Source organism: Cyprinus carpio, chromosome B1 (genome assembly GCF_018340385.1).
Source record: "Cyprinus carpio isolate SPL01 chromosome B1, ASM1834038v1, whole genome shotgun sequence".
Taxonomy (NCBI): Eukaryota; Metazoa; Chordata; class Actinopteri; order Cypriniformes; family Cyprinidae; genus Cyprinus; species Cyprinus carpio.
Window position 1 is genome coordinate 6,570,071 of NC_056597.1, and position 14,891 is coordinate 6,584,961.

The 14,891-nt window shown below is 37.0% G+C and overlaps 1 protein-coding gene across 1 annotated transcript in view; it reads left to right on the plus strand.

Moving 5' to 3' along the window:
* vps8 (VPS8 subunit of CORVET complex) overlaps positions 1-14,891 on the plus strand; it is a 134,863-nt gene that overhangs the window by 79,853 nt on the left and 40,119 nt on the right. The window contains 5 exon segments of the mRNA XM_042716369.1: positions 935-1,085; positions 5,903-5,992; positions 12,704-12,886; positions 13,079-13,160; positions 13,766-13,848. Coding sequence (XP_042572303.1) covers positions 935-1,085; positions 5,903-5,992; positions 12,704-12,886; positions 13,079-13,160; positions 13,766-13,848 — 589 coding nt within the window.

Genomic DNA, 14,891 nt, shown 5'->3' on the forward strand with positions numbered 1-14,891 from the left:
TGCTCAATCTAGACCGCGGCTCACTCTAGGCCTCTGGCCTCTGCTCACTCAAGGCCGCGGTGTGTGATGCTGTTTCGTTGAGAAAGCGAAACTACTTTTTTTTGCTTTCCAAAAGAAAACACGACTAGAAATCATGTTTATATCACGTTTATAATGGGTTTTATGTTTTTGTCTTGTCGCTCCGGCCAGACAGGGCATCACAATATGCGTAACATTTCCATCACACGCTTGAGGCATTCGTGCCAGTCACAACGCACTGGATAGCTGGCCAATCACAGCACACCTCACTTTTTTGAGAGCGATGAGCCTTGTAAAAATCGACACGTTTCAGAAGGCGGGGCATAGAGGAAAAACAATAATGTACAGTATGTGGAAAATAATGTGTTTTTTAACCTTAAACCGCATTTCATTACACCAAATACCCAAAATAATGTTCTTTGCATCATATGACCCCTTTAATGAGTTAGCTGGGCAATGATGTTATTGCTATCAGAACACTATTGAGTATACCGCAGTACACCAAAGCAATGTTCACATGAAAATTGCTTGTCATGTTAATTTGCTTTGCTTTTTTGACACAAATTCTACTCTCTGTTGTCAACTGAGTTTTCATGCTTACATTTTATGGTCTGTTGGTCCTTGGTTTTGGTCTGGCTGTTGATCTTTTTCCCGGCACATTCAAGCCAGCGGTCTTAAACATCAGTTCACAGAAGTTGGCTTTGAAGGACTGCCTTGAGCAGGCTGCTCTTATGTGCTGTGTGTAGTAAGTCTGGACAGTAATGCTCACAGCTATAATCTGATGATCTAAATAAATGACCATTTTCCAACAGATCATGTTTATTAAAAACAAGATTTTTTCCTATAGGTTTTTGTGACAGTTTCCTCTATTATACATTCATTTCACATGATTTATGGTTTTCTTTTTCTCTAACAGCTCCAGAGAAAGTCTGAATCCTCAGACTGTCTTGAAGTTGGGTCCAGATCTTCATGAGCTCTTAGTGGACCTACTGTGCCAGTTCAGTCCTCAGCAAGTCACCGCCTTCCTTAAGACCTCTCAGGACTACCGACTGGAGGATGCCGTTCAGGTATAAATCAATGAACCTCATACACATATCTAAGCGCATGGACTGAAGCGCACGGCGCAGGTGCACTCAGGGCGTGTCCAAATCCACTTTTGCTAGTTTAATGACAGGAAAACGGTTGGCACGCATTGTCTAAACTGGTTATCCCTATTCTCTTAAAGGGGTCATATGATGCGTTTTTAAAGATGATTATTTTGTGTGTAATAGTATTTTTGGTGAAACAGAATATGTTGACATGCTTTAATGTTCAAAAAACACATTATTTTCCAAATACTGTACATTATTGTAGGTCCTCTATGCCCCGCCTTTCTCAAACGCATTGTTTTCTACAAAGTCCCTCCTTCTGACAAGTGCAGTCTGCTCTGATTGGCCAACTGACCTAGTACAATACGATTGGCCGATCACCACAAGCACTCGTCGGAAATGTAACACCCCTTTCCATAATCACGAGCTTCATCTTTCAGAATAAATGTAAAGTTAATAATGTCCTTAGTTTAAACATCAGTTCAGAATATCTCTTTGGATTTGAGATTATTGCAACTTTACAGATCTTCTTTATGCACCAAGAGCTTGTAACACTTCTTGTAAGAAAGGAAAAATTGAAATCGCATCATATGACCCCTTTAATGAGAAATGAGTTTTTTGGGGGGTGTAACATGCAATAAACCAATTTAGAGTCTCATCTCCCATCCCCTTTAAAAGCCAGTTGAGCTCGCGCCATGGCGGGTTCGATATTTACATAGCGTAATGTAATTTCTCATTTTTAAAAATGTTTGTGTTCTGCTGCGCATCCCTTTGTGTGTAATAAGCAAAGTGTACACACATTGTGCACCCACCTATGGGCGCATATTACAAGAATGCATCTGCTATTTAAACAATGTGGCGCAGGATGGGAAAATGAGAACTGCGTCAGGCTGAAACTAGCAAAAACACTTGTGCCGCATTGTGCCGGGTGTATGATAGGGCCCATTGACTGTTGCTGCTGCCTTCATATAGACAGCTGCATTCTGTGGCATTGAAAGCTCTACCAGTCCCCTTCACTTTGTATGTTTCTATCCATCCATCAATCCATTTTTTATTTTAATATTTGAGATAATTTGTTGATGCTTTTAGCTACCAAATAGAAGGCACTTCTTTCAGCTCCATGTATCATATTCCACAGGATTCCACAAAAATCAGAAAAAGTCTAAAAACATGGCTGGATGATTGTGTACCTGACATTTTTCATTAAGTCTGTTTTTGTGGCTTGAATATATTCTGTGTGTTATATGTAGAAAGAACATACAGTTAGGTCCATATATATTGGGACACTAACACAATTTTAATAATTTCAGCTCTGTATGCCACCAGAATAGCAATTAAAATGAAACAATCAAGATGAAATCGAAGTGCAGAGTTTAAGCTTTAATTCAAGTAGTTGAACAAAAATATAACATAAAAAGCTTAGGAATTACAACCATTTTTATACACAGTATAAAACACATTTTCAGGGGCTCAAATGTAATTGAACAAATAAATATAATCATAAATAAAATGTTCATTTTTAATATTTTGTTGAGAATCATTTGCAGGCAACGACTGCCTTAAGTCTGGAACTAATGAACATCACCAAAGACTGGGTTTCCTCCTTTGTGATGCTTTTCCAGCCCTTCTCTGCAGCTGACTTCAGTTGTTGTTTGTTTGTGGGTCTGTCTGCCTTTAGTTTTGTCTACAGCAAGTGAAATGCATGCTCAATCAGGTTGAAATCAGGAGATTGACTTGATTGATTGACCGCCCAATCAACTGGCTGAATCCGGGCAGACAGAATATCTCTATACACTTCAGAATTCATCCGGCTGCTTCTGTCCTCTGTCACATCACCACTAAACACCAGTAACCCAGTGCCACTGGAAGCCATGCGTGCTCATGCCATCACACTGCTCCTCCATGTTTCACAGATGATGTTGTAAGCTTTGGATCATGAGCTGTTCCAACCCTTTTCCAAACTTTTTTCTTCCCGTCATTCTGATACAGGTCGATCTTAATTTCAGCAGTCCAAAGAATGCTTTTCCAGAAGTGTTCTGGCTTTTTTAGATGTTTTTTGTCAAAGTCTAATCTGCCTTGTTTGCACCTTGTGGTGAACCCTCTGTATTTGCTCTGATGAAGTCTTCTCTTGATTGTAGACATTGACAGTGACACGCTTACCTCCTGGAGAGTGTTTTTCACATGGCTGGATGTTGTGAAAGGGTTTTTCTTTAACATGGAGAGGATCCTTCGATCATCCACAACTTTTGTCCTCCATGGACATCCAGGCCTTTTTATGTTGTTGTTGACTAGAGTGTTCTTTTTTCTCAGAATGTAACAAACTGTTGATTTGGACACTTCTAATATTCCTGCTATCTCTCTGGTGGATTTGTTTTGTTTTTGAAGACTAACAATTGTCTGTTTCACCTGCATGAGAGAGCCTTTGACCGCATGATGTGGGTTCACAGCAACAGATTCCAAATGCAAATGGCACACTTAGAATCAACTCTGGACCCTTTAGCTGCTTAATCGATGTAAAAATAACGAAGGAAGTGCCCAGGCCTGTCCATGAAACAGCTTTTGAGTCAATTGTCTAATTACTTATGGTCCCTTGAAAAAGGGGGAGGTACATATTAATCAAACAGCTAAAATAATACAAAATGTGCCTGTGTCCATATATATATATATATATTATATATATATATATATATATATATATATATATATATATATATGTATGTATATGAAGAGTTCAGATGCAAAACCCTCTGAAAGCCATTTGAAAAATTTTCTTTAAAATTAGCATTTTTATTTGGCTGCTGTGTTTATGTTCAGTAAATTCACTTTAATGTCATTGAATAATTTCTTCTCATTGCCATTTAAGTGAAATAACATAAACACAGGAGCTTGATAAAAATGCTAATTTCAAAAGAAAATTTCAGATGGCTTTTAGAGGGTTTTGCATCTGAACTCTTCATATATATATGGACTTTACTGTAATATAGATGGGCCTTTATCTTTCTGTACTATTTTTAATCCCATAGTCACACTCATTGACATGACTTTGTTCATTTGCCTGTATGGTGCTGTTTTGAACTGCAGTCTTGAACTTGAGAATGATGCATCCGGTGTTCAATACCTGTGAGTTTTCTTAACCCTTATGTGGCCTTTCTCGTCAGGTGTAGGACCAGCTTTACATGTTTTTTTGATACAGAGCTAATATGAGGGCTCACAAATGTTTAGTATGTTATTGAGAAGCTCAAATGAGTTTCAAGTCAAGTCTGCTTTATTGTCAATTCTTTTGTCAGCATATACTGAAAAGCATATTCTGCATACAAGCTCGGTCACATTGCACATGCTGACTGTTTATTTTGTACACATTTTCTGTGCTGTTTTCTATCCCAGTTCATTAAAGAAATTCTATGAATCAGCTTAAATGTGCCTGGAAATATATGCTAAAAATTGCATAATGCATCTGGGTCGGCTCTTTAAAATTGTGAAAAGTAATGATATGCCCAGTTATAACACTCTTCCACATCATTTCATTTTGTGTATATTTTACAGAGCTCCCATAATAATACCTGCAAATATCTGGGAATAAAATTAAAATTGTTGTAAGAAAAAAAGGAAAAGGCATGAAATGTAATAAAATGCTAAAAGTCGTAAAAATGTCATGGAATTTTATATAATGAATGTACATTTTTCAGGTTATTCTCTGCATGGAGTCTCAGAATGTCGATTTAAATCTCTTCAGCTAAAATATTATATTTTCAAAATATTCCAGCTGTTTTTGTCAACGAAATAAAGGGTGAGAACATTCAGTTTGAGTAGCGTGATGCTAATTGCAGCAGACAGATAGCCTAGTTTGTGAATAAGGCGCTATATATAACGAGCCTAATTTACATAAAAGGAAGTTGTGTTTACGCTGAAAGTGAAAGATTGAGAATGGCATCAATATTCATGGTGCTTTTTGGTGTGATTTTACCACGTTTAGCGTCTTGGTAAACTGGATTGCAGGCTATTAGTAAATAAGACAGTTTTTGCTCTGAAATGCAGATGATTACTGAATTCACTTCTCATACTACAGGTTTGGCATAGAAAGCTGACGATTAGGAGACCACACACTATCTAATCAATCAACATGAACCCACTGATAAAGCAAGTAAAGGTTGCCAATCTGATGTAATTAGAGTACCGGTTGACAGGCTCAGGCAGAAAGATGCCTGGAGGAAGGAATGAATGAATGAATAATAGAAGGAGGGGAGATATCTGGTGTGCTGAAGCGCTGAGACAGACAGACCGGCAGAAGAGGGAATCAATACTGTTACAGAAGAAGAGTGGCACCTGCTAAATATTTGAACAGACACCTTGCACACACGCGTGCATTTACAGCAGCTCTAAAGTCCTGCCATCTTGCCTTTTACTTGTTTCACTGCTCTTTGTGTATGTCTCCATATCTAGATCCATCTGCTTGCTGCTGTGTTTCTGTCAGTCTGTATTTTTTTTTCTCTCTCTCTCTGAGCTCGCTCTCAGCTGCCCTGCTTTTGTATTAATGGATTCTGCTGTATTTATGGATGCTGGTTCGTGTTTCTCTGCCTTCCGCATAACCCTCTTTTTACTTTAGTTTCAGAATGTTTGAATGTTTCATTATGGAGATGGTCTCTCACAAACAAACAGTCTCACCTAAACACTCTCTCAGTCTGAGTCTGAGCCGGTTCATCCAGTGGGCGGCTTGGAGTGGATCATTTGTCTTGATAATCTTGACAATTTGACTGGAACACAATTGACAGGCTTATCTCTGTCTTGTCTAATCACAGATCACAGAGAAACACAAGCTGCATGAGGCCACAGCCTACCTGCTGGAGAAGAAGGGAGATGTGCAAGGAGCTTTTGAAGTGCTGCTACAGGTTTGAGCTCATCACACCACATAAGCTTGCAGTAGATTCGGAAACTGAGCAAGAGGATCCATACTTGCTTTAAAGAGATTGTTCACCCAAAATAAAAATACCTTATAATTTATCCCCAAGTCATCGAAGGTGTAAATTACTTTCTTTTTTTCAGACAAATACAATCAGAGTTATATCAAAAAATGCCTTGGCTATTCTAAGATTTATAATGGCTGTGAATGGGTGTTGAGATTTTGTCCAAGTCCAATAAAGTGCATCCATCCATTTTAAAAAAGTACTCCAAACGGCTACAGGGGGGAAATAAATGCCTTCATTCATTCATCATTTATTCAATAAATGCACTTAATTGGAATTCAAAATCTCAACAGCCATTCACTGCCATTAAAAAGCTTGGCAGATCCACGATTTTTAAAAATATAACTCTAATATGTATTATTATTATTACATAATCAGGTCTTTATCTAACCCAGATGGGTTTCTAAACTGGCCCAATAGTATAAAACTGCCCTGATATTTTATTAACAAGTACAAAGTAATTAAATAAAGTATGTTTTGATTTCTGTTGGAACTTCGAAGTACATTTTAAGCAACTGCTTCTCCACCATCATCACTTACATTCCAGGTACATTCAGCATCTGGCTCATATTGGGGATTGGGAGTCTTTTGATACGTTACTCTCAAAACATTTTCATCATCTTCAGAATCTGTAATTTGTTTGCAGACAGCTTTGCCATCAAAACCACCATTAAATTATGCTAATATTTGATTACGAACTTGCTCTGCAGTAAATCATTGAGCCATGTCAAGATTTGCTGATGATACTTGAGGATTCTCTTTTATGTCTATGTTAATTTTTATGAGTGACACATCATTGTTTATCAGACATCACCACACTGAGATATTCAACATTCTTGCAAAAAAAAATAAAAAATACACCTACACATTTACATACATTGGGTTACTATAGCGACCCTATAAAATGTAAGGGTAGAGGATGACGTCCTAAGGTATAGGTATAAAATGTTGGGCTTTTTGATGAGATGCCCATAGGTGATGTACAGTAAGTAACAAACATATCCTTTGCCGTGACTCTAAACAATGGAGTCCCCCAAGTTGGTAAGCTTATTCCCACTTCTCTTGCCTTTATTAATCCATGAGTGTTTCACCAGACATGACTGCAAAGTTAAACTGGTCACTGATCTGATCCTACATGGAGAGGCTGCTTAATAGAAGTTAAAGATGAAACCCAGGCAGTATGGTGATAGGACTGTGACCTCGATCTTGACAGTGCAGCTCTCTCTGGACCAGTACAACTCCAGACTGGTGACCTAACATTGATGGAAACTTGAGTCGAGAGGGTCAGCAGTTTCTGAGAATAACCATCACAGAGAAGTTAACCTGATTTTGTCACACCAGTGTTGTGGTCAGAATAGCATGTCAGCGGATTTTCTGCACAAATTAGAGAAGTTTGGCATGCCATCACATCCTGGTCAGCATCTGTAAGTGTATGTGTCCTGAGTAGGCATATCAGAGCCTGGTGTGGGAGCTGCACTGTCCTGAAGTACAAAGTGCTAGGGAGAGTGGTCCAGTCAGCGGATCTTATTACAGGCACTTAAACATCACGGACAGGATGTTTACAAATAGATGCTTAATGAAGACCAGGACTATCCTCGCTTTATATCACGGAAATAGAATTTCACTGATACTGTCTGGCAAATGTTATCAGAGCATCTACTTAAAAACCATCAAAATATTTTGTAACAGATTTTGGCCTCATGTAGTCGCCATTCACTGAGAATCACCATGTTGTATGATCTTATATTAATGTGTAAGTACCGCTGTAATGCTCGGCCTTAATGGTCGAATTACATAGGGTCAGATTAAACTGTGTGAGGATAAATAAGTGTTTTAAAAAGATGAGACAACGCCAAAACTAGAATAATTAAATAAATAGTGTATTTACAGAATTCACAGGGAACTTAAAACAACACAATAAAACTAGAATAGAAATAGAAATCCTAGGCTGTTAAAAGTACACAGTCTTTCAGTTCCGTACCATTAAAACAGTGCTTAAGAAATCCAGCGTGTTGCTACTTCCCGATCTAAAAGTGTCCACCAGTGTATATACAATCCGAAGCAGTGCTAATCCAATAAAAGTAAGATTCTGGAATGGTAAATCCTCAAAGGTTACTCCTCACTTCAGAGTGTTCAGTGTTTAAGTGTCAAAGACCTTGTTTGGTTGTCATGCTTTCTTTATACTGGTCTATTTCCAGACACATGAACATTTAAAGACATTTGCACATTAAAAGGATTAAGAGGATTAAAATGGCTAAGACAACATGTAAAACCATTAAAACTCAAATATACTTTATACAGCAGGTAAAATAAATACGCGTCATTGTTTTTCTCAGTAAATAAAGGTGCTGTTAACATGAAATTTTCATCAGATGTCGCTAACAACCCAAGTAATCCATACATACAAAGAAAACAAAACAAATAAGTTCAGAAATTAAGTTCTGTGTAATAAAATGGAATGACCCAGGGAAAAAGTATTAAACACGCTTACTGAAATTTATTTATTATTTTGTACAAAAGCCTTTGTTGTTAATGAGCTTCAAGACACTTACTGTATGGAGAAACTAGTCACATGCATTACTTAGGTGGAATTTTGGCCCATTCGTCCACAAACAGTCTTCAAATCTTGAAGGTTCTGTGGGCCTCTTCTATGAACTCTGATCTGTACTTCTTTCCATAGATTTTCTATTGGATTCAATATCACCATTATGTTTTTGGGGTGTTGTGCAGTGCCATTTGACCTCCAAACATAGTGTGTATTATGTATAACCAACATCTGGTGAAAATTTAATGTCAAAGGACCAGACTATGTTCTCCCAGTATTTCACAGGCTTGTCTAAATGTGGTGCAGCAAAATTTAAACAAGCTTCAACATGCTTTTTTCCAGGCAATACAGAAGATCTCCACAAGCGTTCCTACACTCCAAAAAAACTGAGTGCATTACTTACAGTTTTCTTTGAAACAATTGTACTTGCTAATTCCAGGTCTTTCTGAAGATCTCCACAAGTGGTCCTTGGCTCTTAGAAAACTATTAATAATTTTTGTTCACTGCTCTGTCAGAAATCTTGCGAGGAGCACCTGGTTATGGCTGGTTTATGGTGAAATTATGTTCTTTCCACTTCCAGATTATGGCCCCTACAGTGCTCACTGGAACATTCAGAAGTATAGAAATCCTTCTGTAACCAATGCCATCAGTATATTTTGCAACAATAAGGTTGTGAAGGTCTGATAGTTTTCTGCTGGTGACTTGGCTTTATGTCTTTTTGCACCTCCCTTTTTCATGTTCAATACTTTTTCCCTGAGTCATTTCACTTTTTTTACACAGAACTTTATTTCTGAACTTATTTGTTTTTTCTTTGTATGTATGGATTACTTGGGTTGTGACCAACATCTGGTGAAAATTTCATGTCAACAGCACCTTTAGAAATATATTTACTGAGAAAAATGATGACATGTTCAATACTTATTTTACCCACAGTAGATATAAAACCATCTTCATATATATTGAGCGGTATAAAACATGTGTCTTTGTGTGAGAGTGTCACACCGCTATTGATTAACATTATTTACATATGAAGAAATGCACGGATCCGTTATACTGATGTAAATTTGATATTTTCTTTACTGTTTACGTTCACTTAAAACAACCGACTGTGCTTACAAGGATACTTGTCAAGACAACCATTGGTATTGACCTGCTGTCTGAGAAGGCTACGTATATTTGTTTGTGCACTTCACATGTGTGTGCGCACGGTAGAAACGCTTTATCACAGCACGTGAGTACAGCATTGTGGCTTGGTCTTGGGCTTAAATGGCTTAAAATTACTTTAGTGTTTAAACCGATAAGACTTAAAACACATGAGAATGAAAAACTTTCTTGAGGAAACAGCACTGGCCAGACTGTTAAGATTTTGGGGGCTAAGGTAACAGATAGGGGGGCTGAAACACACCTAAAAAGGGTTTAGAACCACCCCTGGTATAGTGTGCGTAATTATACTGAAGCATAACAAATGTAAGTGCGTAACAAACAACAAGCCTACTCTACACTTCTCAAAACTTGCGTTTGAATCATCATTGGCAAATTATTTAAATATAAAAAACTTACTTACGGGCTGTGGATCAGAAGTGCCAAACTGTCCTTGCAAAGTTGGAATTGCTCAGCTTTATAGAAACAGCCTTTTTGCTACAGACGCATTGTAGGTTACTGGTTCAGGAAAGTCCTCATCCTCCATAAAACAGCAACAATAAAAAAACACCCCTGTTCTGGAACAGATTTCTAGTTGTATCCTCTTTTGGAAGGCCAAACAAAGTAGTTTCCCTTTCACAGCGAAACACACTCCATAACATGGCAGCGGCGGCAACAGCAACAATAAAAGTAACGCCGCCTTTCTTAACAAGAAAATCACATTGTTATTAAGAAAATCTTCCCACATCTTTATTTAAACAAGTCAGGGGGTGTGTTAGAATGAGCCATTTTAGGAGGTTGTGGTTGACAATTAAGTTTTATAAAGAATATCTCTTTGGATTTGAGACTTTAGTCTTTGAAACTTTACATGCACCAAGAGCTTGTAACACTCTAAAGACAAAGGAAAAATTTTAATTGCATCATAGGACCCCTTTAAACAAGCAGCTGTTTTAATCATTATACACAATGCATATATTGAACAAAAAAGAAAAGACTGATGTCAGTACAGACATTAGCAATGGCTATTACTCATTGAGTGTCTAAGCACAGATAACATAATGGTAACTACAAAATTAAAACAAATTACAGAAACTCCTCTAAATGTCCAGCATAACTTAACATGTCTTTCTGTTTACTGAATAACACATAAAACAATACTTAATCTCTAACATTCTCTCCTAATGCAGCCCCTTGCAAAGCATGCATTCAGTGTTTTGAAATGACTGAATTTCTCTGAAAATTTGCCAAATAATGATTAATGTGACATTTCACCTTTTTGTTTGATATCACCTTTCAGTTTAACTGATTTTTCAGTAAAACTCCTTTATTGTACTAATGTAAAGCTAGTTATCATGTTTGCAATAGCAGAATCTGCAGCACTGATTTAGATTTTGTAAAAAAAAAAAAAAAAAAAAAAAAGCAGCTGGAAAAATTCAGTCTTAAATTGAACTGGGAGCACTGCAGTCTTTTTGGTAGCTGAAAAAAATTATCAAATTAGACAATTTTTTAAAATGAGAACATTCTGATTCAGAGAAAAGATGAGGGTTTTGTATGGGCCGCCAACCTTTTTATTATTATATTTCGAAGGCTCTCAATTTAACATGTTGATTTTGTGCAATAATCAAAAAAAAATAAAAATAACAACACAATCATATTCTCTGACGCCTGTCCCATGCATATATTCCATAAGGAACAAAGTAAAACTGATAGTTCTGGTCCTTGATTCTGATTGGTTGAGCTGCATTCAAAGCTTTTGTAAATTCACTGTAAACCACAGCTTCTTATTTTACTAATGTCAGAGCAAGTCAAGCACAACTTTAGTTCATGTTTTTGCATTTAAAAACAGCTGTAATGTAGCAGCATGTAACAGAATGCCAGCGAGTTTGGGCTTTTTCAAACTTGAATTTCAGCACTGGCGATCACAACTAGACATGCTGAAAAGTGAGATGCGACATAACAACTAAAGACTTTCTGGCACATAGCATATTATACCAATGAATAAAAAATATTGCAGATGGAATGCATGAATGGAAATCTTCCTTCCTTCCTTATAGACTTGTGCACTTATTGATGTGGACTGTAGACCACCAGCTTACACACAATATATACTCAAAAGTTTGGGGTCAGTAAGAAATTAAGGTCACACTTTATTTTAAGGTCTAATTTTCTCACTATTAACAAGCCATTATTAATTATGACTTTACCCTTCATAAACCCCAAATTTTCTGCATATTAATAGTTCGAAAGGTAGTTAAATTTAGGTATTGGGTAGGATTAGGGATGTAGAATATATTCATGCAGAATATATATACTAATGTGTTTCCCAAATTAATACTTTATATTGTAATGACAGTAAAGACTTACATTGTATATTTACATTGCTTGGAAATAAATGCAACTTGATCTTTCTATTCATCAAAAAACAAACAAACAAAAAAATCCCAGTTTCCACAAAAATATGATGCGGCAATATTTTCAACTGATAATAATATATGATAAATATGCTTTTGCCGCTCTGATTGCACTCCCTATGCACAGTTACACTACAGGCTAGCTTTCACCCCTTATGTGTGTTTTGTTGAATTAATGACATTGTCATCAGGCTAAAATGCATGCACAGGTTATTTTGCATCCTTAACAAGAGCGCACATGAGTCCAAGTTGCTTTCACAATCATGCAAATTGTGCCACAGTTCCAGGGCAAACAAAATCCCACCATCTACAGGTATTCTCGGGTTCGCTACCGCTTCCGTTCTGCATGGCAGCTTTCACATTACCATGTCTTCATGTGAATCGTGCCTTGTTTTGAATTAAACTGTCAGTATGAAAGCACCCTCAGAAATGGCCAGTTCATTTAGATGGTGTTTCAGAGAACAGTGTCTTCAGTGTACCTGGTGAGACAGAAAGGGCAGGTGGAAATGCGCTATCGATCTGTTGATTTCTGCTTCTCAGACCCTGAAGGGCAAACTCCACAAACTTGCCCTGGAAGGCTCAGAGGCAGACAAGCCTGATGGTGAGGAGGAGGAAACAGGTGATGAAGTGCCGAGTCTGTTACAAAGAGTGGAGGAAGCTCTGCATGACATCATTGCTTTGTGTCAGAGGAGCTCGCACGGTCTCAACCAGCAGCAGAGAGAGGTATGTGTGTGTGTGTGTGTGTGTGTGTGTGTGTGTGTGTGTGTGTGTGTGTGTGTGTGTGTGTGTGTGTGTGTGTGTGTGTGTGCGCGCGCTGTCCGATCAACCTGGGCTGTGTTTTTCATGAACAGGATATATTGATCTTCTTGTTCTCTCTCTCACTGTGTGTGTACATCAATCTTCTGTCACTCTCAGGCTCTGTGGTTTCCTCTCCTCGAGGCGATGATGTCACCACAGAAACTACTCAAAGGAGCCGACACCAAACACACTTCAGAGGGTGAGACAAACACACACAAGCACTAGTTTTGAGTTTATCCAGAGTTTTAGCAGCAGTCCTCAACCTTTTTAACTCCATTGCCCCTATAAGAATAAATATTCAAAAATATAAAAAGCCCCTCATTCTCATCCTATGATTTTTATTCTAATACTTCTGAAATGATGACAATGATATTATTTCCCAAATGTTTTTAATAACGAACATCATATAGTGTGTATGGATTAAATATATATATATATATATTCCATTTTGTATTTCAATTGCATTTTTTACATAATTGCTTACAAAAAAGTGGGTTATTTCTAATTTTCATGGTTTACGGTAGATATTGTGCATTGATAAGTGATAAAAATTAAAATTATAAAAAAAATTTTTTTTTTTAAATATAGAAAGCAATTGAAAACTTCCATATTATTTTTCAGACATGAATGCATAACTTCTTGTAATAATGATAACCCAACTTGGAAGTAGGAGTTATCCAGGTGCACTTGAAGGTCCGAATAAGCTAATGATTGTTCTGTTAACTGTTATATAAATATATATAACTGTATAATGGAATTTAGCTGAGGGCTCAGTCAGTCCTGATTGTGTCTCTCTTTCCTCAGCATTAAAAGAGCTCACTATGAAAGTCTTAAACAGCATGTCCAGTTTTATCGCCCCACCTGCCATCATTCAGCGCATCCTTAAGGTAAGTACATTCTCTTGTTGTTTTTAACAGCTCATGCAGTTTAGCTTAAAACTAGGCTGTTTTTATGCCTGCCTATTACCAAACTGCAGTCAGCGTGTGCACGTTCAGAGGTCGCTCAGTGTGTTCCAGTGATTGTGGTACGTGTGAGATGTTATTGTTCTTTGTGGGATTTGTTTGGAAAGACTTAAAGCCTTCTGACTTGACAATAGGGTAGCTGGCTCAAGCTCAAAATCCCATGGTTCTTATTTGTGCAAAACCGTTGAGACATTCACATAGACATTTACTCAGATTCTGAATTCAACTGCTCTAGAGATGTCAACAAATCTACCATGTTCAAACTTTTAAACATCAGGGTTATGATACCTAAAATGTAGTTTGTGGGTCATAAAATACCACTGTACTGTAACTGAAGTCCATTGAGTCCTCTATAAATATAGCTTTTATACACTTCAATTAATGCTGTTATATTTTAATTCCAGTTCAGACTATCTGAATCAAGTTAAAATTACTTTGAAGTTCGATGCACACTTTTTATTACACTTATATCATTGTTATGTGAACCCCAAAAAGTACATATTTTGTTTATCATTTGATTTATTTGTTGGTTTATTTATTGTCATCTTTATTGTACTTTTGTTCTTTTTTTTTACTTTTTGTGTTTATGATTACGTTCTTAATGTCAGGGTGACGTACAAGGTGCTTAAAGTTCTTGAAGTACTTGAATTTGACTTTTTGAAATTTAGCTCCTTGGAATGCCCTTCAAAACAACCATATTTTTGAGAAGGTACTTGAAAAGAACTAGAATTTTTAAAGGATAGTATATATGAAATAAGTGTTATTTTTTCCCTCGACAAAACAATCTTTTTATTCGAAATTAACGATGCAGCATGTCTGATATAAATACTGAGCCGTTTCGCTTGGCTTTTAGCAGCGCACAAGATCTCCCATTATTACTCCTTGAGATGAAAAGTGGTCTCATGATATCAGTATAAGTTGTGTTTGTGGTAAAACTTTTGATAGTGCTTGCATTATATTGTTCGGTC